General features: G+C 39.6%; 1 protein-coding gene across 1 annotated transcript in view; it reads right to left on the reverse strand.

Annotated features, from left to right (window-relative positions):
- The window catches only part of TRPM6 (transient receptor potential cation channel subfamily M member 6), a 132,660-nt gene extending 118,342 nt beyond the window's left edge, over nucleotides 1–14,318 (reverse strand). The window contains exon 1 of the mRNA XM_089779237.1: nucleotides 14,117–14,318. Coding sequence (XP_089635363.1) covers nucleotides 14,117–14,317 — 201 coding nt within the window. The 5' untranslated portion in view covers nucleotide 14,318. The remainder of the gene's footprint in view (nucleotides 1–14,116) is intronic.
- Between the last annotated feature and the right edge of the window lie 2,041 nt (nucleotides 14,319–16,359).

Consider the following 16,359-nt stretch of genomic DNA (forward strand, 5'->3'; position numbering starts at 1 on the left):
TTCCAGACAAAATACTTCTACCCTAGTTTTGCTTTGTCAGCAGGAAAGCATTCACACTTCGTGTTCACACTTTCACTTGCCATGGCAAAACTTCGTTGTCCTGAGGCAGGAGTGTTAATCACACATGTCAAAACCTTTTGCATTCAATCAAGTACCAGTGTTTACACGCCATAAGAGAAAAAGGAATTCAGGGGAGCTGGCAGTTTCTCAATGACACAATATAGAGGGCCACACAGTAAGCTATTCTGATGCAAAGGAAAGATAGGACCAATAGTAATCGTCCAATATGGGTCTATTAGGAACTCTTTAAATGACCTGACATCAAAAAGGAATCCTACTAAAAGTGGAAACGTGGTCAAATTGCTAAGGATTATACAAAAGAAAAGCATGAGCACTTACAGACAAAATCAGAAAGGCTAAGCCACAAAATGAGTTATATCTAGCAAGGGTCAAATGGCAATAAAGAGGCTTTATAAATTCATTAGTAGCAAGAGAAGGATGGGTTCCATACTTTTCAATAATTTTTATAACAACTTGGATAATGGAGTGAAAAATATGCTTATAAAATTGGTAGAAGATACCAAGCTATGAGAGGTTGCAAGCATTTTGGAGGACAAGATTAGAATTCAAAATGAGAACTAGCGTGCAATCAACAAGATTAAATTTACTAAAAACGAGTGCAAAGTGGTACTTTTAGGAAGGAAAAAATCAAAACACACAAATACAAAATTGAGAATAATTGTGTAGGCAGTAGTACTGCAGAAAATGGTCTGGGGGTTATAGTGGATCACAAATTGAGTATAAGCCAACAACATGATGCACTTGCAAAAAAAAAAACACACCCTAGCATTCTGGGGTGTGTTATTAGAGCTGTTGTGTCTAAGACAAGGGTGGCAACTGTTCCTCTCTACTCAACACTGATGAGGCCTCACAGAAGCGTCACACCCAGTTTTGGAAGCCATGCTTTGGAAAAAATGTGGACAAACTGGGAGGGTCCACAAGAGAGCAACAAACATTATCAAAGATTTAGAAAAACTGACCTATGAGGAAAGATTAAAAATACTAGCCATGTCCAGTCTTAAAGAAAGATTACTGAGGGGAAAACTGATAAAAGTTTTCCATACATTAAAAAGGATAGTGATCAATTGTTCTCCAGGTCCACTGAAGGCAGGAAAATAGATAATCAACTTAACCTGCAGCAAGAGAGATTTAGGTTAGCTATTAGGGAAAATATTAAGATAGTTTGGAGCTGCAATAGGTTATGATGGAAGGTTGTGGAATCTCCATCACTGCAGCTTTTTAAGGTCATGTTAGATGAAACAAGTTGGAAAAGCCTAGATATACTTAGTACTGCCTCAACACAAGGGGATGTAGTAGATAATTGAGATGCCTTCCACCCCTATATTTCTTTGCTCAGCCCTGAGAGACAGGCAAGATCCTAATCTGATTTCACATCTATCTATGAGCAGCACTAATAGGTCACAGGAATAACTTTCCTTTTCAAGATCAAGAGATCAGTAACTCAAGGTGTCCGGTGACTTTCCTTAGGCTTTTCCAGAGGCACTCCTTTAGTTGAAATAATATGCTGCAGCTGTCATATCCAGTTCTGTAGCATGTAGTTTAGTGGAGAACAAGCGTACTCAAATCATCCATATAAGGATCACTGGCAGAGCCATGAATGCTGTATACTTGGTCAACCACTCAGGAGAAATTCAAATGTTTCTCAGCTGATTAGCAGAGCACGCACAGCTAGGTTTTTTTGTGTCTACTACTGGTGATACACATTCAAACATGCCTCAGTGCACATTAAACAACCCTTTATTTCACATATGGATGGAAAAATCTGCATATGGATTGAAAAGATTAAGGAGAACATTGGTCCTTGCCCCCTAAAAATCATAATATTCAAAATCAGAAGCTTTGGATTAAGGCTGGGGCCCAAAAGAGAATAGAATTAAGAGAAGTTTGTTTACTTAACTTTAAATCTTCTTCATCATCTGACAGTGCAAATGATAACATACACTATTAAGTTTAAAAGGGTAGGAAAAAAATCAAACAACACGTCATAGCCATTTGGTCAAATGTTCAACACCAAAAGACAATGTTTAATTTCATGTTATCCAGAAGCATAGAAAGAAAAAGAATTCAACAAGATAACACATATAGAAAGGAAGGTTTGAAATCTGTATTCCTTACCATCAGCTTTTAGTACCATCAACCCACTCTGAGGTAGCATTGGACATATATAGCTCTCAAAAAAATAAAAGATAAAAATAGACACCAGATGTTCTGAGTACTTTCCATGACGTATCTGCATTCCATTATTGCATGACCATTTATTTTTCAATGATTAAATAACTCATAAAACTGTTAATCTTCAGGTAGCTGACCACATTAATTGTAATCAAAATGAGTCAAAACTGAAGAAATTAATAGAAAATTCTTATTGAGTTCAATGGGTTTTGGATCATGCTCTAAAGACATAATCGTATATCAATTAAGATCAATGGCACAATTCCCATTTGCTTCAATGGTGCAGGATCAATTAATTTCCTTTTAAAGCTGAGGAAAGGGTCAGAAGGTCCTAGAGTACCTACCAACCCTACAGCAGCATTCAAGTATCTTGTGTAATTCCTCTTCAGAACTCTTACTAGGCTTGTCCTAAACCATTCACTAGTACTCTCAATAGTGCATTTAAAATTCTAAAAATTTCAAAGCTCAGTTGATGGAATAAAGTTTCCCTTTGCACCAAAAAGGAGGAGGAAAGAACTAAAAATTCATCCCTATGAATATTTCTATACACATTATTTTTAGTAGAAATGGTCAAGTCTTTCTACAGAATATAAAACATATACATATTTTGTGGTTGCCTTATTTCCATGTTAGACACAGCAGGCAACAATTGAAAGTTTGGGTTTCAGGATCATCTGAATTCAGTTTTAAGAAGTGTGGTTAAAACACAATGCAATAAATCTGAACTTGTGAAATTACTATTTTGACATCAAACTAAAACAAGTTTAATGACATACATTACAGGTTCTGTGATGTTATGATACTCGTGAGACACTGTCTAGATCCTTAGACATTGAACAAAAAGAACCAAATAAACATAACTATACAAAAATTAGGAGAAATAAAACACAGGTTTGAAACTGTCCCCATCAACTAAGGTTAGCACTCTAGTTCCTGCATTAAAGGAAGTGGAAAATACTGATATATTTTCATTTACATATATAGCCAGATCCTCAGCTGGTATTAATGGTATATAACAACTAAGGATCTGGCCCATAACATTTATGGAGGCCTGCTTCTTAAGTTAATGCTTTGATGAGGCATCCAGACTTTCATTCCATGATCAGCCAAAAAGATTAGCTAGAAGAATACTGCATATATTTTACAAATGAGAAAGGGACTATAGAATTCGGCAGCTAGAATTTAAAACAGATTGTAATAAATTAGTTTCATTCTTTCCTGTTGCTAACCATCCAAAAAACCTCCTTTATGTGTTTTACAATCTGCTCGCTTAAATTTCACAACGCTGTGGTCAACATTACAAAGTTGTGTGGCCCAGTAAGGACAATATATTTTGATTAACAATTGTTAGACAGTCAAGAAGCTAATCCTTTGCTTCAGTAGGGCTATTTAAAGTACACAGCTTATAGATGGTCAAGGCCTAAATAAGGCAAAAATAATCAATATGGCAGATTCCTCTTTGATTGTTAGTTATCCTAGTCAGATGTCGCTGGAAGGGCAATCGTTGTGCTGAATATATATTTCAGAAAAATAAACTTCCTCTTGAATGGGCTCATTTGGTCTGGCTGGCCAGGAAAAGGCTGGTCCCATTCCATCCCTACTTCCCTTTGGAGAGATTCAACACCGGCTCAAGTCCTGGATTCTCTGGGGAAGTTACCTTTTTGCTTTGTCTCACCTGAGCAAAAATGCACAGCCAGGAACAAGGCAGAACTGAAATATATCTATGGAGAAGTTTTCTTTCAGGAAAAAATAGTTAGGGACTTTATAGGGAGTTTTATCTTCTCACACCTGGCCAGACTCAGGATTAGGTTTGGTCCTCATACTTAGGATTTCCCCACCTCAGAAGAGGCTTTGGAGATTTTCGACTAGGTTAAATCAAGAATTGGAAGAGTTTGGGTCAGATATTTCAGACACGTGAGTAGAGTTTAGAAAACTGCACTTTGCTTTTAAACAGGCCTCTAATATCTTTATTGCCTGATACTGTTATATAATATGACTTCCAGGGATATGGTCAGGTCAAACTTCGTCAAAAAATAGGTTTTTCTTAAATCAAATAGGCACAAAGCATAAAACATGGTCACACCACTCCGTTTGTTCCAAGACTTGGTTAACATGGGGTGACGGCAGATAATAAAATAAAATAAAATAAAATAAAATAAAATAAAATAAAATAAAATAAAATAAAATAAAATAATCTGTTCCCAGTAAGATTTAATAGCAACAGTGAGGGACTGTTGTGCCCCCACATCACCACGCTATGTCAAAAGTTTCTCTTCCCAAAGCTTTAATATGGGGTCAGACCAGGGCCAGATTAAGACCTTTAGAGGCCCTAAGCACTGAAAAGATTATGGTGCCCCCCATATTTAATTCAAAATAAAATGCCGTAAAATCTTTTTATTTAATTAATTTATTTATTTATTTTGTTGCCCCTGCTTTGCTGGTGCCCTAAGCACATGCTTAGTCTGCCTATTGGGTAATCCAGCCCTGGGTCAGACAGCGTGAAACAGAAGCCACCACACCATCACAGGAGTCTTAGCCATGAGCTGCAATGCTGTTCCAGATATGCAAGGGATCACTGAGGAGACGTGGAGTAATGGGTTTATAAGGAATGGAGCTACTGTGTGACTACAGTCATTAATGTATTGGCAGCTATTTGACAATGACTGAATTAATATTGAGCTCCCTACTCACCGTACCATGTGTCAAATGATCATTTGGGTTATCTATTTTACCCCCACCTTTTTGCTGATTAACATAAATCCAAGATTTCCAGAGAATCCAAACTTTCCACCAGACTGCACCAATTAAATACTAATAAGCAAGAGATAACATTCATTTGCCCTGCTCTCAAACAAGCTTTCTAAACAAAGGTCTGCAGAAAATATTCAGCCCCATAAAGATCAGGCAGTAAGCATTATTCACTGATTGAATAAGAAACTCAGGAAAAGTAGGTAACACCAGAAGTGCCATTCACCAGGATATGTCAGCACAATTAAGTATACAAATGTCCCTTCTGAGGTGAAGAGCCAAGTCACACCATTTTTCTGTAACATATTGCACTTGGAAGCGGTCAAAGCACTTTAAAAATATGAATTAACTTGTCGTCAAGACACAATTCTGCCTCTTTCTAAATGCTAACCTTGCAAACTCAGACTGGGTTTCGAGATTCAAGCTAGATTCTTTTCTTCCCAACCATCACCACTGGTAAGAAAAGTTTTATGCTCCAAATCAGACTCTTAATAACAACTGTCCATTCCCAATGCCCATTACTAATTTCTTTCCAACTCTGGTCTCAGCATATTTGTTTTTCCCCTTTGTGTCATTCATTCTAGAATGAATGTCTATTATTACCTATACATTTTGTTGTTTTGATCACTCCCATTCATACCTTACCCCAGGACAGTGTACAACGGTAAAATATAACGTGATAAGCAATAGAGCTCTTCAGAAAAATCTCCATATAAACAAAATGTAAACAACACTGAAGAAAAAATAATTAGCAAAAATATTCATGAAAAATACTTTCATTTTTCTAACTTCTCCAATGAGCAACACTCTAAAACCATAACTTTCAGTTAATATACGAAACTGTCATTATAAACCTGATTATCTCCTGCAATTCCCTTTGGCTTTCATGTTTTTTGTTCATTTTGTTCTACATTTCCTTCCATTAAAGTTAAAATGACAGAACTGTTTCAAGATACAAGATTATTTCAAGATTATTTCTTAGCAATTTTTTTGAATATATACACTCTCAAAAGTATTTCTCCTGCCTTCTTAGATGCCTGTGGCACGGGTTTGGCCACCAGGATTCCTTTGGAGTTGTCCCCCCATGTGTGGGTCATGCCACTGAGCCCATCTATCTAGGCTCTGGGGCACCCCACCATCCTGTCCTGCTGGGCCAGAAGCTCTGTTCTCTCCCAGATAAGGCACAGAATTGGGGTAACAGTCACCAGCACAGCAACACAGGCACTGAACCAGCTCAGCCCTGGGAGGGCTTAACTATAAGGCCATTGTCAGCACCCAGGAACATAGCCCCAAAGAGGGCCAACACTCCTAGAAGATCCATCTTACTCTGTATAAAAGTCTTACACAGAGAAAGCTCATAAAGTCAGTCCTCTACCAACTAAAGAAAGATTTGCATAGTGGTTGCTGCCCCCCAGTAGCAAGTTTTTACATGGGGTTTAATAATAAAAACACTTGTGTATTATAGATAACACTAGGATTTAAGTGATTGCAAGTGAAAACAGATCAAAATAAGTTATTAAGCCAAAATAAAGCACCAGCTAATTATAATACACTAAGAAACTTATTACATGCAAATTTTTACCTCTAACTGTTCTAATCATCTCTTTCACAAGCTAGACAGCCTTCTAGCTTGCACCCAATCCCTCTCCCTATTCAGTCTCAGATGTTTCCAGCAGTCATCTTGGGTGTTAAGTGGGAGGTCATCTGGCAACCACCACTATTGTTTGTTTTCCCATATTTATATCCTTTTTGCCCAAGGTGGGAATGCTTTGTGTTCAGTTCAAACGTTCCTCACCTTGAGTGGAAAAGTACAAGATCCAAAATGGGCTCCAGAATCAAGTGGCCTGGCCACATGTCTTTGCAGGGTTAAATGTCATCACTCTCCACAGACAGCAGAACTCTTCTACCAATTCAATCTTATCCCAGGATAAAAGAATTGTTGTTATTTACTACTATGCCCTGCACCGGGCCCATCATCATTACCAAAGGAGGGGTGGCTTTAGACTCTCAGCAGGGGAGGACCCTCAAGTGGAAGGGACAGGGCTGGGGATAGACCTCACCCCTTCAGCCAGTCCTTCATGGTCAGTGACCGAGAGCCACAGGGCTGCTACAGTGTATAAAAAGAAAAATAAATTGATAGTTTCCCAAGACTACCGTGTTAGGGATTAAATTAAAATGTCTATCATACTGGTCTTCCTAATAATGGTGTGGAGTATGTACAGGCTACAATTAAAAAGTTGCATATTAGGTATATAATAAAAATATGCTCAAACCCTGAAACAAATGTCTGGCCAAAGGAATTTTGATTTGTCTGTCTGGATTGTAACAGCAGGGTAGGCCAAAGCCAACCAGAACTACATTTGCATCTGAAAATCAGTAGGAAAAGCAAATTAACAAGAGGAAGACTCCCACCCCAAAATAAGGTTATTGACATTCACATTGAGGGGAACAAATCGCAAGGTCACATTTCAATTAATTACTAAACTATAAGAAAGTGAAGCGGAGACGTTGTGGTTATCCATCACTGAAAGAAGAAAGAGGTCAGCATCTTCTATCTATACCCATGAATGGTGGATTTCCAGTCATGTGGGTTGGTGATGGTGAGAGGTGGCTGTGTGTGGAAAATTGCCTTAGACAAGGATTGTCACCTGTTAAGCATGTGTCACTAGACAGGTTATAGTTTTGTTTTATTTGTAACTATTATCTGTTTCCATTACTTTTACTTGGTATCTCTTCATCTTTTAGTAAACGTATTGAACATACTGCTGTTTTAATAAGTTCATCTCACTGCAATATATAAAAGTGTGGCTCCCCAGCTGATCTAACAGGGTGGTATGTATATTGTCTCTTTGTAGATGGCAGATTTCTGAGGGGGCTGGGGTATTTCTGAGGAATTATTTTTAAAGTTTGGGCTCTGAGTGCTCCTAAGGTTAACCTGAAAGGTAAAACAGAGACTGGCAGAGCTTTTTGAGATGATTGGGAGGGGAGCTAAAGAGACTGGAGGGTCAGGAAGATGAGTGCTTCATTCCAGAAAAATCCTTCCTCCCTGAGGCAGGGGTTGGTGAGAGTCACCTTGTAACCCCCTTACACATAAAACCAAAGACAGTTACCCAGGTGCCCCAGTGATATGCACTATTTTATAACCAGTCCACTGTCCTGTTGACTAACAGTAGAATATGCAGGAGTCCTGGTTATACAACAGCCTCACTAAGACATTCCAGTATTTAGGAAGAAAAAAATATATTTGTTTACTTAAATATCAAGATCAATATTATATCAGTAATCATCTCACATTGATCTTGTTTTCTATGCTCCTTCCATCTTTTTTTTTTTTTTTGTCTCCGCCTTGTTACCTCTTGTCATACCATAAGCTCCTTGGGGCAAGGACAGTCGTTTTGTATTCTGTTTGTACAGTGGCCGGCACACTAGGGTAGAGATGGAAGAATAAGAATGGGGAGCAGTTCCCCAGATCTGACAAGTACAAAAAATGCATCTTGGCCCCACTCCGAACTATCTAGTTCCTACTCCGAACTATCTAGTTCGTGCCGCGTGAAGCCGCGGGCACGGAGTCCGCACTAGCGGACATTTAAAAATGGCAGCACCCGAAAATTCAAATCCCGGGCTTCATTTGCAAGTTCGTATGACTACATTAACCACCCTAGTTCGAACTAGGGTGGTAGTGTAGACATACCCCAAGACACCCACCAATCCTTGGATGTAGCCTTGCAAGGACTTTGCCTTTCATAGCCCCTTCCTCCTACCCACTTGCCACTTTGTTGTCTGCAATGGTCAGTCCCCACTGGCTTTTTCTCCCAGACTCCCTTTCAGGGTTTTCTGTGACTCAGCCAAATCCTACAATCATTCACTCTCCTTCTGGAATAAGAAAAAAAGTCCCACTTCAAGTCCCAATCAAATACCCACACTAGTTCTTCTGCCCCTCAGGTGCTACTCAAGTCCCGTGCTTCTTGGCCCCTTCTCCTAGCCCCTTCAAGCTTCTCTTACCTTGTTTCTTCCCCAGAAGCATTCTCCTACTACTTCTTCTTATCCCAGCAGTTTAGCTCTGAGACTTAGGCCCTAAGGTGCCATTGACTAGAGGCATAAGTATTACTTCTGAAAATAGGGTTTAGATACTTTTTAGAAATGCTAAAGTGACTTAGGAGACAAAGTCTCATTTTCAAGAGGATTTAGAAGTTTTACTCAAGGCTAAATAAGTCCTGTAAGTACTTTGCAATAGCATGCACATGACACTCAGAGATAGATATAGTGAAATCAGATTTTGTTTATGGACAGAGGGAATGTTGACCTGTATACTTTGGTTATCCTCTAGTGTCTAGTCTCTAAAACTAATATTAGACTTCCACCTGAATTGTCACATACATATAAATCAGAAAATATTTTAAACTGCTATTGTCTTCAGGTACATCTACACTTGCTCCCTAGTTCAAACTAGGGATGCAAATGTAGTCAACCAAAATTGCTAATGAAGCGGGGATTTAAATATTCCACACTTCATTAGCATAATCTCGCCCGCGCGCTATTGTGCTCGCCAGCTGATTTGAACCAGGAAGTGTGCTCTGGGATGCGTTAAGGGGTTTGATTCAAACTAACATGTCCCGGAGCGCACTTCCTGGTTCAAATCAACTGGCGAGCGCAATAGCGCGCAGGTGAGATTATGCTAATGAAGCGTGGGATATTTAAATCCCCGCTTCATTAGCAATTTCGGTTGGCTACATGTGCATCCCTATTTCGAACTAGGAAGCAAGTGTAGACGTACCCTTCCCTTGTTTTCCTTGACAGATGGGTTGCACCTAACCAAGAAGGGGACTAGCATCTTTGAACACTGACTTGCCAGCCTAGTGAGGATAGCTTTACACTAGATTCAAAAGGGGCAGGTCACAAAAGCATAAGCATAAAACAGATTACTTTAAAAGAGAACTGGATGTTGGGGAAATCTGAAAAATTACAACAGGATCATAAGAGCACCAAGAGGGAAAGCAGTGGGGGAGTCTGCTCAACATCTTAGATGTCTTATGCACAAATGCAAGGAGTATGGAGAATAAACAAGAATTGGAAATATTAGTATATAAGCTAAATTCTGACTTAACTGGCATCACACAGGCTTAGTGGAATAAATTGTATAACTGAAATATTGTTGTAAAAGTGTGGCTTTTTCAGGTATTACAGACAGTAGGATATGTTGCATTATACATCAGACTATATTAATTTGTTCTGGGGTCCAGAATGAGGTTAGAGGCAGACCAGTTGAAAGGATAACAATAATATGGGTAAAAATAAGGATGACATCATGGGAGGAGTCTACTATAGACCATCAAATCAAGAAGAAGCAATTACTTTAATCACTATTTCTTTCTGGTGCATGCTCCAGCCACACAGCACCTACAGAGTCAGCACACATGATACTAAGGAAAAACCTATTAGGATGGTTAATTTGTAGAATAATGTTCTAAAGGAGACTGCGGAATCACAGTTTTTTTAAGAATACATTGGACAAATGCTTGCTAAGGATAATCTAGGTATAATTGGTCCTGTTTCAGCACAGGAGGCTGACCATGATGACTTCTCCAGGTTATTTCAGCCCTACATTTCTATTATTTTATAAAATTAACTGAGAGAGAGAGAGAGAGAGAGAGAGAGAGTTACGGGGAAAAAACTCCAACTAAATACAAGATACCTACACTTTCCTCTTTAGCATCTGGTACCTATTCTGCATAAGCCCAAAACCTTGGTCTCTTTCGTCAACAGAAGTTGATCCAGTAAAAAATATTACCTCATCAACCTTGTCTCTCCACATACTGCACTAAACTGACCCTGGACAGCTTCTATTTTTCTGAATATAACAGTTATAAGGACTTCAATAACAATTTCTTATCAATGAACAAGACCATTACAGAAACTCAGTATCAAACCTCAACTAGCTAATTGCTGCTTGCAGTACTATTGTAGGTGTGTTGGACCCACAACATTAGAGAGAAATAAGGTTGTTGAGATAATATCTTTTATTGGACAACTTCTGTTAATAAGAGGGATGTTTTCCAGTTTACAGAGAGCTCTTCCTCAAGACTAGGAAATGTACTCAGAGTGTTTCAGCTAAGTAGGAGGTGAAAGAGATTTAGAATAGTAAATATTTCAAGGAACCATTCAAGGTAAAGTGGTCTCAAAAAGGTATACCTCTTGTTGGTATAACCATGAGTGGGATCTGTGGATCTTGAAAGGAATGGTGGATATTGATCATTGTAGCAGAGAAGATGTGTCTGAGGGTTTGTTCTGGTACGGTCTGGTGCTGCTTTAAGTTGGCATGTCCTGGTCCATGGGAAGTTTGTTTCTATGATGATGCTAAAGACTGTGATTCTCAAACTTTTGCATTAGTGCCCATTTTTGTGCAGTAAGACTCAAAGTGCGACCTTCCCTTATAAATTAAAAACACTTTTTTATATTGAACACCATTATAAATGCTGAAGGCAAATCAAAGTTTAAGAAAGGAGGCTGATAGCTCACAACCTCTACGTAATAACTTTGTGACCGAGAACTCCTGTATTAGAGAGGCTGGGGGGGGGGGGGGGGGGAGAGGCGAGGTTGCTTGAAAACTAGAAAGGGGACTTCAGGAAAGATGTTTCAGGATATGGTCCCCATAGGTTGTAGTTGTTCAACAATGCCCCATATAGATTTCAGTGTGAGATTTTATTTCAGTACAGGCCATCCTCACTATAAGTCCAAGATACATTCCAAAAAACTTAGACTTATAGTGAAACAACTTAAAGTGGGGAATTTTTTCCCCATGGCTGACTTCCATTTGCACAAATTTGTTTTTATGAGACTCAAGAGTGCGGAATGAGAGGATTTATAACGCATCAGTTCCTACAAGTGTCAACGACTTTAGTGTAAAATGAATATATATCAAGGCAACTTATAGCAGGGACACCCTGTATTGAAACAGATTCTCTTGATGTATGATGGCCCATTCAATGATGTGATCTACTTTTCTGGTGGAGTGTCTTAGTTTGGTAAAGGCAATTTTAAGTGCAGTAAAGTGTATCCTGGACTTCCTCTTCAGAAAATATTTTGTGGCATCTGAGAGCCTTCTTGTAGATGACAAATTGCTAGATGTGTCTGGCATGGGTACTTGATCTGTGAAAGTAGGTGTTCTAGTATCTAGTTGCCTGTAGAGTTCCATTGCTGAAGTTGATTGTGATGTCTAGGAAGTTGAGCTAAGTTGGGAGTGTTCTAGAGAGAGTTTATTGATGGTTTGGCGCTGTGGTGAAAAATCCATAAAGTTTAACAACATGATAAGCAGCAAATGACCTCAAGTACCACTACTTGGATCTTTAATCACTTCAGATAAACACAGTAGGCTCCCAGTTTGTTGTAATACACCACAAGCAATTCAAAAGGGAATCCAGTAAATTGATTTGAACACACCAAATGTTTTTACATTTAAAAAATAATAATTAAACCATAGCTAATAATTCCAGTCTTAGAATTCTAAAAGTTAGGTCCTTAAAGCCATATTTAAACTCCTAAATAAAAGTAAGCTGATTGTAGCAATGCTGAGCACTGCAACTCCCATTGACTTCCATGAGAGCTGTACCACACGGTACCACTGAAAATCAGCCCTCTTTTCAGATGCCCAGATATGGATATAGTATACTAACTTTAGAGACACAAGATGTAAAGTGCTGGCCCCTCTTTTTATTGGTGCTCAGGATTATTTTTAATACTTTTAAAATTATAATCATACATATAATTCTTTGCACAGAGGCATCATATTTCACTTCAGATACGTATCAGTGGCTACCAACAATACTGAATTTCATGAACTGATTCTGTTTTGCATCCTTCAGCAATAGATCACAAGCATTGTCCCTTCAGATGGGTCTGTATAAAGCATGCCACCAACTCTTGTGACCATCTCAAACTGCAGAATGTGAAAAAACTTAAACAACAAATAGTCTTTCAGCACCTTAGAGACTAACAAAAAAGTAGATGGTATCATGAGCTTTTCCCACTTGAATTATCTCTTATTTTTAAATGTAATTTCTAAAGATCACAGTTGCACAGAAAAGTGAAATCTTAATGGTTAAAAAATAGAAGGCAAATGTATATAGCGAAAAATCACAAGCTGTTTTGGGTTCCTGACTCGGAATATTTGAATGTTTGGGATTGGCAATACCATTGTACAGTAGTAGTGTAATGAACATTGATTTTGCTTGAGGCCTTTGGCTATTACCACAAATATTACATAAAAATTAAATTAAAAATGGGAATCTGATGGTACAAGTCCATATCCACACAAATATCTGCAATGGTTAGCTCCACAAACATAACACAAAACTGTTTTAGAAAATCATGCAAAAATGACCAGATTGAAACAGGTTAGCGTTTGACTTTCCTCTTTCAGCATGGAGACCCAAGGGGCCTATTCTCTCCCCCATGTTATTTTTCACTTTCAAGCTAAACGTGTGGTTGGCTACAAATGAATGTAAACGTTATTCATTAAACACAGCTACTCAGTAAACACTGGGGGTATTAGCCACACTAGCAAAAAAAAAGAAAAAAAAGTCTTATCTAAAAGCACTGAAGATCCATTAGGTCAACTGCTCTAGGGAAACCATAGTCTTTGCTTACTCAGAGGATAGTACCATTTAGGTCAATGGAAGGTTTGCCTGATCAAAGACCGTGTTTGTTCAGAAACCTTTCAGAGGCGTCCCCATCTCCATTTTTGCCACTGGCCGCAACCCCCAGGGTTCAGTCTGGGTAACTACACTGCACTTTACACCCGCACATCCCTACCGCCACGCAGAGCAATGATAGAAATCCCCCGCCCCGCGCCCCAGAAAACGAAATAAAACGAAGCCGTGGAGAACCAGACTCGCGCACCCACCCACACTCCTGGGCTGCACGGCCTAGAACAACTTTACCGCGCGTGGAAAGGCGGGTACAGCTTGCGATGGAGTAAATGCAGCGGTGACAGCCGCGGAGCCGGGAGGAAGGAAGCCCCGAGCCCTGGGACCGGGGAGGAGAAGCTGCAATAGATAGAGCGATTGAGGATCGCAGCCTAATGTGCCCCCTCCCGAGGTGACGGCGGGGCTTGCTTTACCTTCAGCGGGACTTTCATCTCGTCCTGCTTCCTCCTACTCGCCCAGGGCTGAGAAGCTGGACTGGTTTGCCGATCTCTTTGCTCATCCCCCTCTGAAAGCCCTTCGTGAGCACGGTGTCGCCATCCCCCTGCCTGCCTGCTGCTCCTGCACACCGAGTCTAGCTGCGAGAAGAGGAGGTCCCTCCAAGTGGGTATCTCCATCTCCTGCTGGGCTCCATAAAGACGTGATCCTTGGACCACTGATGGAGATGAGGTGGTTAATGTTCCACTTCTCTTGTTACTGACTCAATCTGTCTTTATGGCTTATTATCTTCTTCAATCAGAGGGCTCTGCAGGGCGCTCACAGGACAAGCTGTGGCTCATTTGCACACCAGATTAGCAATGAGTCACTGCAAGGTGTGCGTCCAAGCTGAAGTGTCTTTGCTGCACCTCCTGCCACAACTGCCCCATCCCAGCACGATACACTTTGAAGCTTCCAGTTGCTTTTATGAAGTATAAGCAGAAGGGTGTGTGGGGGACAGTGTTTGAAAGAGCGAGGCAGGGTATAAAGCTAAATTTGGAGGGTCCCCCCCCAAAAAAATTCCATTTAGCCCTTGGTTTGAGCATGCCCCATGAAAAGGATGGAATTTGAGCTGTTATTAATTTTCTTTTGAGCATGTGCAAGCTACATTTTTGAAAGGCTTACAGGTTGACCGAAATTTGGTGGATTTTCAGGGGGACAACAAAAACCATGCCCCCTAATGCAAAAGCAATCCCTTGCCAAATTTCTGACTACTAAACATGAGGGTACTAAAGTTTCCCAAAGGAAAAGATCACCATAACTTTTTACTATGGGCAAAATAAGGCATTTTTCTTTTACCCCATTCTCAGAACCAGATGAACCATTCTGGTTGATATTTTCAAATAAATAAAAAGATACATTCAGCCTGAGGCAGACACTCAGCATGGAAATTTTCAGCCCAAACCTAATTTTTGCCAGACTATAAGCATCTAAAACCTGGATATTACAGTGGGAAGCGTTGCACAGCATGTATACCTTAGCACCCCATAAAGACCCACAAGCTTCATTGTGAGTCTTCCTAGGAACACACATCTGCCTGTGTTCATGTCAGTGAAGGGACAAGAGCATTTGGCACTTTTACAGTTTCATGCTTTTCACATCTCATTACAAACTATATGATTTTTTTCAGTCATAACAGATATTCATTTTCCCTGGCATTTGACAGAGTTCAGTGTGGGTTACCTCTAGTATTAATTGCATACAAATAAAAATTGTCAGTATATTCCATCAACTTCACGCAGTTACAAACTTCAGCACTGTGCTCACCAATATCTAATACAAAGATTTCTAAAGTCCGGATATTTGGTATGACACAATGTATCTAACCTCACATCAGCTAACTTGAGCTTGGGCTGCAATATAGGGGTCGGGGTGGAGCTCAGACTTTGTGTCAGTCCACACCTGAACAGGGACACTACAATTTTACAACCTTGCAGTGTGAGCCCTGTGAGCATGAGTCAGCTGACACAGGCCAGCTACAAGTGTTTATTACAGCTTGGACTACTCGCAAAGACCACTTAAAAATCATGGTAATCATCGGGAATCTATGTAGATTCTTCCCCTTTACCACATTATCTCCTTGTGCGTGAATTAATGAGACAACCCTTTTACTGATTTTTCTAGAAAAATTGAGTTATTCTCATGGGACTCACCTTAAGACCAGACAATCCATTTACACATCTTTTGTCTTTAATGTATCATTTATCTTTAAGCAGCAACATCCACAAACTGCGGCGATATAGAGGAGAAAAAGAGCAGGAAAATCCCATCAAAGGGTTTGTGCTAAATGAGGCAAATCTTAGTGGGCTGTACGTGCCCCATACTTAGCTTTTGATGTCATTTGGGTGTTGCATATAATGACCCATTCAGTTCATGTCTTTATTCAAGCCATGAGAGAGAGTATCAAATTTGCATGAAGGCCAGTTCCGCAGACTCTCTCTAGTTGATTCCTAAAATTACTTTGTAAGAGAATAGCCATCTTTAAATTAATTAATGAGTGCCATTTATTAACACTTATTAAAACTTTGACAGATTTTTTCTCCTCCCACTCTACCCTCTTTTTCTGCTTTATAATTGAACTCTTGCTCCATATTTGTCATCTGAAGAAGTGGGTTGTGCCCAGAAACCTCATGATACTATCTATATATTTTTGGTTAGTCTCTAAGGTGCCACAGGATCAGTG

This window comes from Pelodiscus sinensis, chromosome 6, assembly GCF_052426305.1.
Source record: "Pelodiscus sinensis isolate ZL-2025 chromosome 6, ASM5242630v1, whole genome shotgun sequence".
NCBI lineage: Eukaryota > Metazoa > Chordata > Testudines > Trionychidae > Pelodiscus > Pelodiscus sinensis.